At 34.6% G+C, this 14,728-nt stretch overlaps 1 protein-coding gene across 1 annotated transcript in view; it reads left to right on the plus strand.

Annotated features, from left to right (window-relative positions):
- Nucleotides 1–14,728, plus strand: part of LOC111062656 — a 406,489-nt gene that overhangs the window by 52,004 nt on the left and 339,757 nt on the right. The window contains exon 2 of the mRNA XM_039436644.1: nucleotides 12,018–13,084. Coding sequence (XP_039292578.1) covers nucleotides 12,507–13,084 — 578 coding nt within the window. The 5' untranslated portion in view covers nucleotides 12,018–12,506. The remainder of the gene's footprint in view (nucleotides 1–12,017; nucleotides 13,085–14,728) is intronic.

Here is a 14,728-nt window from a genome sequence, read left to right on the forward strand (position 1 = left end):
AAAATTTCACTTGGAATATCACGGCCGTCATCATCTTCAAGCATTTTTGAAAATTTGGAATGCGCTAATCAACAATAAATGATTGAATTCAACTGTTTGCGAAGCGAATGCTGAATTAGTTTGATTGGAAACTCGAACTGAAATCATGGCGACTTCAGCTGATGAAGAAATTGGCACTCGCCCGATCTAGCTGATGACTTATTAACTACGGACTTCCATGAGCGGCTGGAAAGTGACTACTTTCTGGCCTTGACCGGAAAAGAAACCCTTTTCTGACGTCAGACGAGAGTCGTCTGCAAACAAGGTCTTTCAGATCTACGTAGGGACTGGAAAACAGCTGCTTTCTGTGCAGTGTGGCGAAAAAAATATTTACAAGATTCATTGATAAGGAGAAGATAGAAAGATTTTTTCATAATTAAGAGAAGATGGGCATATAATATGAGGTTCGGAACAGGCCGAGATGTCTAAATCCTGAAAGCGAGAAAAAAAGAAGAAGAAGAAGAAGAAGAGGAAGAAGAAGAAGAAGAAGAAGAAGAAGAAAATGAAGAAGTCATTAATAAAATCAATAAATGGATTCTTAAAGTCACTGCATCCTGTGGTTGAGATTAATCTTGCTCATTTTACTTGAACAGATTTTTCTGTACAATTTGCTAATCAAATCACTTGAAATGCATTAAATACTCTTACAAAAATTTTTGATAGTTTACTGTCACTGCCTCATTCACGCAAGCTATTCTTTTGAAGTAGCTGGTCTAACAAACATGATGATTAAATCCTTCAACAAAAAAAATATTTATTAGAGAGAGTATTTCATCACAATAGCCAAAGGTTACCTTATTTCTTCTCTCCCTATCATCTTGATGAGGTACTTATTGTATCAATCAATAAAGAATTATTCATTACTTCATTGAACCGCATTCATTTTTCTCTCAAAAATCACAGTCTTGTCACTTTTATTAGCTGGAATTGCAACTCACTCTCACAAAATCTATATATATATATATATATATATATATATATATATATATATATATATATATATATAAAAAAAAAGCGAAATGGCACTCACTGACTGACTGACTGACTCACTCACTCACTCACTCGCAGAACTAAAAATCTACCGGACCAAAAACGTTCAAATTTGGTAGGTATGATCAGTTGGCCCTTAAGAGGTGCACTAAGAACGGATTTGGAAAAATTTCCAAAGATACGCCCGAAATCAGCGTTTTTTGCTTTTTCTCAGATTCATCGAGAACAAATGAACAGAAATTGTTCAAATTCAGTACAGAAGCCAAGCTAGTGTGTAATAATGTTATGTGAGAAGGAATTTGAAATAACGCCAAAGATACGCCCAAGATCTGCGTTTTGACAGGGGGATGGGGTTAGGAAATTTAGTAGAGGAAAAGATTAATTCAATAGGAAAATAAATCTATTCAAACACTGATGTATTCATATACTTGTTATTAAAACACCTTCACAAATAATATATTCATCTCGGTTACTTTATGTATTAGTAGTGTTTGTATACATGTTTATTTTGACAACAGAATGAGAAATTCATGAATGGGGAAATATATTTATCCAATAGAGAAATGAATCTATTCAAACACTCGAATTAGGTGTGATAATAATATCCACCAATGTATTCATGTGATTGTAATATTGTACATATTGAAACATCTCCACAAATAATGTATTTATTCGGGTCGCTTTGTGTGTTGGTAGTATTCACATCCATGTCCACTCAATTTATGTATCTATTTATTCATTCACATTGTCACGTTATTCTTTATATTTAAATAACGATTAGCCTCCTGCTTGGCATCAGTCGGTAAAGCATGAGATTTGATATAATTAGGTCGTGGTTTTCTAATAGTATTCAGTCTTAAAAAATCTTGATAGGCCTAGATATGGGCTTCTCCTATAACTCTTGTAATTCAATAAATAATAAATATATATGTAATGATACTTATACTATAGAGTTGAGGAATAAAAATAAATTGCACACCATGAAAGTTTCATACATATTACATAAATAATGCAAAGATCAATCGAGGCAAAAAATATATATAGAGCGATAAAAAATATAATATAAAAATAGAACAATAATTGAAATCAATAAAAATATCACAGGCTAAACTTTATATTCTAGATTTATGGCACGAATCATTACCATGTGCCTTTATCTTAAAATCATATGCATTCTTTGCATGTAGCTGCGATATGCGCTTGCTAATACTTGTCGACTTGGATAATTCAATCAAAAAATGTGTGCTCTAAGATCAGCTTGATAAATTAGCCACTAATAATCCAAATATATATATATATAAAATCTCTAGTATTTAGTAGATTTATTTGTATCGAATATATATTTTTTATCTCAGGGTGCAAGATTCGGCACCTGACGGAATAGGTAGAGCCATTCATCTAGTGAATTAGAACTATAATAAATTATCGCAAATTGTATTGCAAAAATTAAATATTATATGCATATGTTTTAATAGCCTAGATTTCGTACTTCTTTGATTTAATAGAAATTTCTAAAATATTGATCTATATTTTTCTTTCAAATAAATACCTTTAATACTAATTTTACTTGCGCAAGTATTGCTCTTATTAATTTCTCAATTTATAATAAAACCCTTTCGGCGAGCTAGCTTTGATCATCAGATTAATTCGAAGCACTAGGGCGCCCATCACTAATTCAAATTTAATCACTCACGTGTCGAAAATCTTCTTGTAAGCCGCCGATGTCGATCCAACTCCATGCGGTCCGGGAATATGGTAGCCGGAATCGTCTCTTCCAAGGGGTTATAAATTTAATTAAAAAATGAAAATGACTTCTGCTTCACAATGGCATCACGAAGTCTTTTAAGAAATTTAATAATTTACTTTAACTTAACTTTTACAAAATCATTAGTAAGGTACTACGCTCTAAAATATTTGGGGTCCTCTTATGGTGGCATTTGGCTGGCGAGTGCTGGTTCTTTTTCAAGTTTTACAGATCCTCTTTCCGACTTTCAAATTAGCATAAAATTTAAATATCTTAGTCCTCCGCCATTAGGTTCAAATAGATCTTACAAAAAATGCCAAAATATTGCTTAGATTGTATGCTTAATAATTTCTTTGCATTCGAGCCATATCGATAACATAGATTATACAAAGTTTTAACACAAAATCTAGTACATTTATATAAATATATAGAAATATTTTTGAATTGGCCTACAGTTGCCGCCTATTAACTGCCGTTTTACTATTGGTGCATGCAATTTTATTCGGTATTCATGCGCCTGGTAACTCTTATTTCCTGAATACATTAAATTATTTTTATTTGGTTTTTTATTTATGCTCTTTACATGCTAGTTAATATTCTAGACATTAATATTAATTCCATGCTACCTAATAATTAGCCACGTGGACAGGGTTTTTTCACATTGCACACCATCTGATTGCAATAAAGCTCTGCCAAGGGGTTTTGGTCAGATTCTACGTTCCTCGGTTTGATCGATCTCTAGGTCACCGATCCGTGAATACATGTACATAACCTCAATCTTCAAATATTTTATATAATAATCTATTTATGAGCAATAAACTTCCTTCAAATCCTTTTTAGGTTCTTGTACCATTTAGCCAGAACAAGCTGATGCTATCTAATCTTAGTTATTATCTATTTGGCGATATTAGCCAGTTACTTTATTTTCAGACCTATTACTGTTTCTGTTAGGGCTTTTTATCTGCCCAGATTTAATATGTTACACGCGCCCCTGGGTTTGAATTCAAAATATTTGAGAATCACAATGTTTTTAATGAAAACCCACCCTTCAATACATCGATATACACTATACTTTATTTATAAATTATACTCTCATACTTCTATCACAGTTCGCAGACATATTGCTGCATCTCCTTTATACCTTTATCAAATACAATAACAAATTCTCCTCCTCAACACACATAAAATATCATAAATATAAACTTCTAAACGCACTCTCCTGACAACACTTAAAACATAGTAATTTTTAAATTCGCCGCTTGCAGGGCCGCCAACCTAACTACACACATTTCATAATTCTCACAAATGATTCCTTTTAGACAATAATTTCGATTCACAAACTTCTGGGCTTATATCTTATAGTATTTCTTAGGTCTTAATATAAATAATTTTCTATACATCAGGTACAATACTTTTCTTTTGCTAATGGCTCTTTGGTTTTTTTTTTGTAGCTTGTATTCACTTTAAGTCTTTTCAGGTAACAAACGTGGCATAATTAAAAGTAATAAATATAAAACATATAAATCAATATACCGACATTAATAAATATAATAAATAACAATAATAAATAACTTTTTGGGTACAGTACTTCTTTTTATAAACATATGTTCAACAGACGTTACATATTTGATTTAGGTGGCTTTGCTCAGCTGGTCGGTTCTACATTTCATACTGCTACTGTTACATCAGAATTTGCTGTCGAATTCATAACTAACCTAACTGCTCAATTTTTTCTCTTAAAAGGTAATTAACAAATTTTAATTTTACTATCCCCGCTTGTGTCCTTTTTTATCTGATGGATATAATTTAATTACATATTTAAAAGTTATTCTTTTTCTTATTGCAGGCTTCTAACGGTTGGAAGGAATCAAAACATTGGATTGTGCCACGCGGTCCTATACCAAGATTAAATTTATTAAGGAAGGTTAGTAATCGGTTTGATAATAATGTTTTCCTTGATTTCTTATCATATTTATTTCAAATTCTGTGATATGGCTTAATATTGGCTACATTTTCCCACCAAACAATGTGCGTGTTCTCACTCTTTGAACTGAACTGTGTATGCTGCGATATGGCTACTATAGTGAATGGCCTGAATAAATTAAAAAGAATTTGCGAGTTACTTTTCCAAAGCATTTGATAACCTGTGGCTCTTTACTAAAACTTCATCTCCAACGTTATATGAAAATATTTTATATGCTCGGTCGTGGAATCTCTTTTGCTATTTGCCTTCTGCTCTAGCTTTAACCTTACTAGATGATGGATATTAGGGTTTGTTAACTTATTCACTTTTGAGCTTGAAAATCAATTAATTTTTCGATAAATGTATTATTCCTTTTACCGAATATGATTTCGTAAGGCGTACGACCGGTGCTTTCATTTAGGCTATTATATAGCATTCTTCAAAATGTATATACCTAACCCATTGTTGGTGTTTTTCATTACAGTACGTCCGCTAAAACGAGAGATCTCTGCCATACGTCGTTCACCGGATTAGCGCGGGGCTGTAAAGAGATGTCCTCGACCATTTAATATTAGCCAGGTGAAGTATTTCTTTCCACTGCTTGTCAAAATAGGTGCGTTGTCTGATAGTACTCGTTTGGGCTTTCTACTTCACTTGTCCATCTTTCCTTATGCATCGGGCCAAACTTCCGGTCAATTTGCCTATGGGAAATAGCATGGTAATTTTGAAAACACAATGTAGAACGAATATGTATTTTTCCGTATTGCGCCATGGGCAATGGACCATATATATCCGTGATATCAATTCCAATGGTGCGCTGGGGAGAATGGGATTCATTTCACCTCTGATATGGTATCGCGGGTTTTGGCTTTCTGGCATATATCGCAAGCTTTCACTATTTTGGCCACTTTTTTATGCATGCTTTTAAAATAACAGCTTTCTTTTAGTAGGTGGAGGGTCTTCGTAGTTCCAAAATGTCCAATGCGTTCGTGAGCTTCTTTTATCAAATCTGTTTCCATATTAGCGGGGATGATTAGGCGCCAGTCGTAAGTATTTTTAGCCGGTCGGGTGTCCTCGGGCGCCTCCGTCTCCGGGCCTTGCGATGCTCGCTCCTCTTGTCCGGTAGTCCGTCCTCTCGGTCTTCCATCTTGGGGTCCTTGATCCGCTTCGGTGGGGTACAATGATAGGCGGTTGTAGGTTCAGTGCACGGATCTGTTACATTTTTTATCTTTTCTGTATTCACTAACTCCTTAATTAGTGCATGATCCTGGTGGCTGTTGGTGTTCTCCGGCGGTGAGAGATTTTCGGTAGGGAACAGGATGCTTAATAGAGGTTGTTGCTTGCGGCTGGTTTTTGGTGGTGGTTTATCTGGAATTGGCTTCTGTTTTTCTAATATTTTCGGTAATCCGTGCACAAAGGTGGTATATGAGGCTGTAATATCCTTATTTTCTCTATTCTTTTTCTGGGCTTGCGTGGGTTGTATCGGGGTTATCATGTATTTGTAATTTTTTAGCTGTAGTTTTCTGTATATCTGGTGGCGGGTCGTTGGGTGCTGGGTTCTGGGTTTTTTGTTGATTCAATCCTATTGCATGTGCTAATGTATAATTTGTGCTTACTTGTTGAGGTGGCGGTTTATAATTTCTGTTGTAATTGTTCTGAGTGTGATTATTATTTGAGTTTAATCGATCACGGCCATCATAGTGATTCTTACGATTGCTCTGCTGGGCATAGTGGTTGGTTGTGCGATTTTGAAATTTTTCATTATTCCAGTTACCATTTTGCCTGTGCTCATAGCGGCGTTCAAATTGAGGAGCAGATCGGTAGCGATCATATGATACCGGTTCATAATTTTGGCTGTTATACTGATTAAATTTTGAGTTATGTAGATTTGGTGCGTATCTCTGGTCTGAACGGTGGTTTGATATTGCCATTGCAGACTGTATGCCATATAAATGATTTATCAGCTGCTTACAATCAGTAATGGGTTGTGTGGCGAGTGCCATTCTAACTTGATACGGTAGCTTCTTTAAAATAATACTTGCTAATGTCGATTCATTAATGGGCTCGCTCAATTGAGAATTTTTAAACTGTAGGGCAGTGACGAAAGTGGTACATGCACCGTCTAAGTTAGGGTTGAAATCGCATGATATGATGTCCGCTAGCACGTCCAACTGTTTACTTCTGCTCCAATACTGTTCCAGGAAGACAGCGACAAACTCATCCAATGATGTAAATTCATGGGCTCTACTCCGAAAGAACATCAGGGGTTCGCCAATCAATAAATTAGTCAAACGGAGACGCCAAAAATTCCAAGAGGTAGGTGCAAGAGTTTGTACTAATTTTATCTGATCAATGAATGGTTGAGGTTGCAAATGGCGATCAGTATTGTCAAATTTTCCTAGCCTTGTAATATACTATGTACGTTGAGGTTGTCTGTTTGAATCCCTTGAGGTTGTTGTTGAATATGATTTTCCAATGCTATTATTTTTTCCTGTGTTATCTGCCATTGACTATTATGTGTAATTTTATTTGCGTTTATTTCTTGATTTAATTGGGTCAGAGTGGATTTTTGAATTAGTAGAGTTCCATTTAAAGCTTTACAGGTTTCAGTATTTTGATTGATGCTACCTTGCAGTTGGTTCATTTTTGTGGACGTATTAATCTGTTTACTTTGTATTTCTTTAATACTGTTAATATTTTTGTCAACTGTAGTTGTTAAGTTTTGATTGGCAACGGTAATTTTTTTGTGGATTTCTTGGTGGCAATCGGCCTTAATGTTATTGGTTATATCCTGAATGGGTGTAGTGATTTGTATGGTTAGGTTATCTATCCTTTCATTGAGTTCACATGTAACCGTATCCAACCTTTCCGATAATCCTGCCGTAACTTTATCCTGACTTTCTTTTTGTAGGGTTATCATTGCTTTTAATTCTTCCTATGATTCTCTACTTTAGTTTCAATATTATCCAACCGTTGTTCTACTGATTTTATAGCGCCTGCGGTCTCTTTCATGCCCTGTTCCACTGTTTGTTTATTTTCTCTTTTACTGTAGCAATCTCTTTTTTAATCTCCTGCATCATATTATCCATTGTTTTTGTAACATAATATTGAAAGTACTGCTAGTTTGTTCCATTATTACCTTTTGAAGCGGATCTAATCCTGTGATTGAAAATATACTTTGTTTGCCCAGGTGTGACTCGGCCTCCGGCGATGCGGGTTCTGCAGGCTGCTCCTCGCCCCCTTCAAAGTTGATCTCTACTATCCGTTGATTCAATGGTGTGTCAGCGGCGTCGATTCGAGTGGATGATAGAGGTTGCAGACCTGGTGGATCGAAGACTATCGACCCGACGCTTCCTGGTTCCCTTTCTCGTGGCGTATTGGCATCTACCGTGGTGGGGTTTGATGTGCTTGGAGTCGACAAAGTGGGATCTGTGCAACCGCCGTACATATATGAAACTTCAGAGTTTGCGGGAGTGTGATTCATTATGTCAAATATGATAAATGCTAATTAAACAGTGACAAGAATGATAAGCAAAAATGCTTAAAAAAGAGACACAAACCGGGACTTACAGTGAAACAGTGATGTGTAAAGTGTTTGGATACCATACAACAAGGTATTTATACTTAAGTTTTTTATAATGCTCTAGCGCCCCCAATGTTTTGATTTGATTTATTCTTGGCTAGTTTACAGGCTGTGACTTATTTTCCAACCGGCTTAAACACATAATATATTTTTGACTAGAAGTAATAGCAGTTTAGGCTTGTAAAATATAATCTCTCTCTATAGACATGTATTTTTTTTACAGTACTAATAATATAAAATTTTCTTTAAAACATATAATTTCTCTTTATTTAAAGCTATTGATTCCCCAAAAAGTAATACAAATTTCCCTTCGCCAGTTTTCCTCACAACTCGTATAAGTTATCTATAATTTTCAATATGGTTATTGACTTAATTTCAAATAATTATTCAATGAGCTTGGCTCTCATCATCAGTCCCACGTTGGTACGGCATGTCTTTATGTCACGTTATTCTTTATATTTAAATAACGATTAGCCTCCTGCTTGGCATCAGTCGGTAAAGCATGAGATTTGATATAATTAGGTCGTGGTTTTCTAATAGTATTCAGTCTTAAAAAATCTTGATAGGCCTAGATATGGGCTTCTCCTATAACTCTTGTAATTCAATAAATAATAAATATATATGTAAATGATACTTATACTATAGAGTTGAGGAATAAAAAAATAAATTGCACACCATGAAAGTTTCATACATATATTACATAAATAATGCAAAGATCAATCGAGGCAAAAATATATATAGAGCGATAAAAAATATAATATAAAAATAGAACAATAATTGAAATCAATAAAAAATCACAGGCTAAACTTTATATTCTAGATTTATGGCACGAATCATTACCATGTGCCTTTATCTTAAATCATATGCATTCTGTTGCATGTAGTTGCGATATGCGCTTGCTAATACTTGTCGACTTGGATAATTCAATCAAAAAATGTGTGCTCTAAGATCAGCTTGATAAATTAGCCACTAATAATCCAAATATATATATAATATTAAAATCTCTAGTATTTAGTAGATTTATTGTATCGAATATATATTTTTCATCTCAGGGTGCAAGATTCGGCACCTGACGGAATAGGTAGAGCCATTCATCTAGTGAATTAGAACTATAATAAATTATCGCAAATTGTATTGCAAAAATTAAATATTATATGCATATGTTTTAATAGCCTAGATTTCGTACTTCTTTGATTTAATAGAAATTTCTAAAATATTGATCTATATTTTTCTTTCAAATAAATACCTTTAATACTAATTTTACTTGCGCAAGTATTGCTCTTATTAATTTCTCAATTTATAATAAAACCCTTTCGGCGAGCTAGCTTTGATCATCAGATTAATTCGAAGCACTAGGGCGCCCATCACTAATTCAAATTTAATCACTCACGTGTCGAAAATCTTCTTGTAAGCCGCCGATGTCGATCCAACTCCATGCGGTCCGGAATATGGTAGCCGGAATCGTCTCTCCAAGGGGTTATAAATTTAATTAAAAATGAAAATGACTTCTGCTTCACAATAGCATCACGAAGTCTTTTAAGAAATTTAATAATTTACTTTAACTTCAACTTTTACAAAATCATTAGTAAGGTACTACGCTCTAAAATATTTGGGGTCCTCTTATGGTGGCATTTGGCTGGCGAGTGCTGGTTCTCCTTTTTCAAGTTTTACAGATCCTCTTTCCGACTTTCAAATTAGCATAAAATTTAAATATCTTAGTCCTCCGCCATTAGGTTCAAATAGATCTTACAAAAAATACCAAATATTGCTTAGATTGTATGATTAATAATTTCTTTGCATTCGAGCCATATCGATAACATAGATTATACAAAGTTTTAACACAAAATCTAGTACATTTATATAAATATATAGAAATATTTTTGAATTGGCCTACAGTTGCCGCCTATTAACTGCCGTTTTACTATTGGTGCATGCAAATTTTATTCGGTATTCATGCGCCTGGTAACTCTTATTTCCTGAATACATTAAATTATTTTTATTTGGTTTTTTATTTATGCTCTTTACATGCTAGTTAATATTCTATACATTAATATTAATTCCATGCTACCTAATAATTAGCCACGTGGACAGGTGTTTTTTCACATTGCACACCATCTGATTGCAATAAAGCTCTGCCAAGGGGTTTTGGTCAGATTCTACGTTCCTCGGTTTGATCGATCTCTAGGTCACCGATCCGTGAATACATGTACATAACCTCAATCTTCAAATATTTTATATAATAATCTATTTATGAGCAATAAACTTCCTTCAAATCCTTTTTAGGTTCTTGTACCATTTAGCCAGAACAAGCTGATGCTATCTAATCTTAGTTATTATCTATTTGGCGATATTAGCCAGTTACTTTATTTTCAGACCTATTACTGTTTCTGTTAGGGCTTTTTATCTGCCCAGATTTAATATGTTACAACATACACAAATTTTGATAGCAGAATGGGGATTTAGTGAATGGGGGAACGAAACAATTAGAATATCACCGTGAATTACACAGTATTATTACTGAATATACAGTAGGAAACGGAGATAATTATGAGTATCATTGATACCCGGTTTGTATGGCAAAGTACTGTGTTTATTTGTTGACAGGTTTGAATCAACAGCGAGATCTGAATCCATTTTACGTTGCAATATTCTGGATTTGGATTTCTGTTCTGGCTGAGGATTTGAATGCAGGTTACGGGGTGGAATTTAGCCTGTATTGAGTTTGATCCTGGTGAATGACTCGTTATGTGGCTGTATCATATATTTGACTGTAGTGAGGTCCACGTTATAATGGCAGTGAAGAAAGATAGGAGAAAAACGTTGCAGATCCTCACTGTCTTGTCAATGCCTTCTATAGACGGTAGCTGATACAGGTCTATTAAATGTAATATAATGTAATTAATCTCTTTCTTGCTTTGCTCTGTTGCCAAATCGCCTCTTAACAATGTAGGATTAATAATTAATTGACAAAAAATTTCATCTTAACTATGAGAATTCATTATGAAATTATTGAAAAATATATTTTCTTGCTTAAGAAAATATAATTGATTATTTCGAACGAGAATGAACAGTCAATATCATCTGTTCATTCTCGTTCGAAATAATCAATCATATTTTCTTGAGCAAGAAAATATAGTTTCCAATAATTTCATAAATGAATTCTCATAGTTAAGATGAAATTTTTTGTCAATTAATTATTAACTCTACATTTCTAAGAGGCGATCTGGCAACTGAGCAAAACGAGAGAGAGATAGCGCTATCCGCTTTTTGAATGATAGACAAGGATAGCAATACCATTGCTAATCAAACACTGCCATTATAACGTGGACCTCACCATAGTAGCTATAGTGTGGTCCACGTTAAAATGGCAGTGTGTGATTTGCAATGGTTTTGCTATCCTTGTCTATCATTCGACAAAGCAGGTAGTACCATCCTTTTCTAGCTCCGCAACGATGCCAAATCTGTTTTTGACAGTGCAGAAATATAATTAATTAAGGCAAGGCAGAGAATCGACAACGCTGTCCTCCTATTTTTATCCACTGCTATTATAACGTGGACCTCACTATAGTGAGTCACTCATAGACTAACTATACCTGAATATTCCTTCTCAGTCTCTTTTTCCTCAAAATTTACATGAGAATAAACTCCAATTAAAATTTTTTTATCCCACAATGAATTCTCTCCTCTTTTTGTTTCAGATTTCGACGCTACTCCACAATCTCTCACATGGGGATATCTTGCCTATAAAATTTACGAAATCCAACCAAATTTCAAATTATAAATCCAGTTAGTCGAAGATATCAAGACTAAATCTTACTTCTTACCTGATTCATTGTCTAAATGATTCCCGAGAATACTGGAAACTACTAATAATCAAAGTGGAAGATAACCTCCTTGTCTGAATATTATTGTCGGGAAATTCTTTATTTCAGCAATCATTGATATTCGTAGATAAACATTTATGAACCAATAATTATCTCACTGAATAGTAAGTACTACTAAATATTTTCTAAATTATTGCATCAAATTCTCTAGATTGAATACATCTATCTAGTCAAGTATTTTATAGCAATATCCTACTGTGTGATAAACACTGAATAATATGCTCTAGAATATTGGGTTGAATATCCAGTTGAGAAGTTCATATTTTTCAAAAATGTAGCCCCCCAAATCTCACCGTAGTGACAATGCTAGTGACCTCCTCAGGAATGACCTTGACCTCCCTCCTACTTGTTGTGACCTTGACTTTCCGCCACCTTGGGCTGACCTTGGGATCGGACTGGGAAGAACTGTGTGGAGGCGTACTGACGGAACCGCGAGGTGTCATCCAAACTCCCAACTTCCCCCATGCCTTTCCCGTGCCAATCAAATGCAAGTGGGTGATAGACACTAGTGGGTTACCTTCCAATACTACGGTAGTAGTTTACCTGACTCAGTTGTTCGTGACAACCGGTCTTACGTTTACTGAGTCAGTTTATTACGATGGAGATAATTCTTTCGGGGGTAAGGTTGTTCACACTGTAACCGAAAAAAATATAAAATCCTCGCTTTGGTTAAGCACGAATCTCCAGTATTTGGTGGTAGATTTTGAGTTGGATCAGCTGGAAGGGAATCATGTGCGGGCACTAGATGGGTTGTTGGATGTGTACGGGTTTAATATCACTTACGAGGCACGGAGCGACGTGGAAGACGCCGTGAGGACCCCGTTTTGTAACGTGGTGGCGTGTTCCTATGAGGGGCATTGCTATGGCAACGGAAATCTCACGTGAGTAGTTTTGTTCAATTCTAAAAGTTTTTACTGTATTTTTATTGTATTTTACTGAGTATTTAAGTAAGTATTTCTGTTTGATTGTACAAATTTTCACTGTATTCCGCTGCGTCTACACCGGAGTTAATAACACGAGTTATTAACAAAAAGTTATTAGAGGTATTCAAAATGTTGTTTTAGCTAGCTAAAGTGCTATTTGATAACTCTGGACTGTGAATGCCCCATCAACAACCATCTGCTATTAGCTAACTGCAGTAGCGATCCAAGCAAGAAATTTGTGTAACTTAAAGTTCGTTTGAAAAAGTAAGATTATAAACATTTGGCTGCCGTTTTAACAGAGAAAGCTAGAGTCAGCGGACTCAAACCTGCGCTATCTGCTACCTCGATCGTCTGTTAATTTTTCTCTAACGTACCACTATAGCATTGAGTTAACACAGACTTAGCAAATAGCAGGAGATAGCGAATAGCTCGACTTAGCCAGCTAACTCCAACATTGTGAATACCCCTTTTAACTTGACTGACTCGTCAAAAATTTCTCTTGACAAATGCTGGTAGGGAAACTCATGTTTCTAACAGAAAATTCCTTGTTATCAACAAGATCTTGTTATCAATATAATTGACTTCCATATGATTTCATTCAACAAGACTATCCATATGATATAACAGCCGGAATAAAAACCAAAAAAATGTCTTCAAATTTGAATTGAAACATGTGTGTGATCATTAAAATAATGATCTCCATCTGATCTAATGTAAATAAATTATAATGCGTTCACACCAGAGTTTAAAACAAAAGTTTTCAACATAAGTTGAAACACAACTAAGTTTCAACATTTTCTTCTGGCTGTTAGTTTTGTTATCAACAAAAGTTGATAACTGTGTCACGTGTTTTGTCTGCAGCTGTAGTTATTAGGGAACAGCTGTAGTTGTAGAGTAGGGATGCTTGGCGAGGGGGTTGCGGGGAAGATAGTAACCTGTTATTAATTTATTAACGAAAGTTACCGACTCTCGATGGATAACATAAATCTTGTTAATAACAAGGAATTTTCTGTTGAAAACACGAGTTATCAACTTTTTTCAAGAGAATTTTTTGTCGATTCAGTCAAGTTGACAACTTTTTATTAATAACTCATGTTATCAACTCCGGTGTAAACGCAACTCAACATGATGTTATTAACTTTTGTATTTAACATCAGTTGATAACAAAAATTTTAAAAAAATTGTGTCATTAACTGCAGTGTAAACGCAGCTTTCGAAGTTGTTCCTATTCTATAGATTGTATACTTCTCGTATTATCACTACTTTCAATCATGAGTTCATCTTGAACTGAACTGTTTACTTATTCGTTCATGTAACTACTTCAAATGATTAAATACACTTGCTTTTTATTGAGGTGTGTATGTAATTTAGGCGAATCTATGTTGGATCACATTCTCTACAATATTGTTGTAGTATATATGAAACTATAGCTGGCCCGGCGAACTTCGTACCGCCAAACAGTTTAAAGCATCTCATGACAAACTTTAGCTGCATGCACACCTGATGAGGCATTCTATTTACATAGATAATTTTCCAACTGAAAAATAAATAACTTACTATCAAAAATCAATCAATTATGAACACCGAAGATAGCACAATTAT

This window comes from Nilaparvata lugens, chromosome 10, assembly GCF_014356525.2.
Source record: "Nilaparvata lugens isolate BPH chromosome 10, ASM1435652v1, whole genome shotgun sequence".
NCBI lineage: Eukaryota > Metazoa > Arthropoda > Insecta > Hemiptera > Delphacidae > Nilaparvata > Nilaparvata lugens.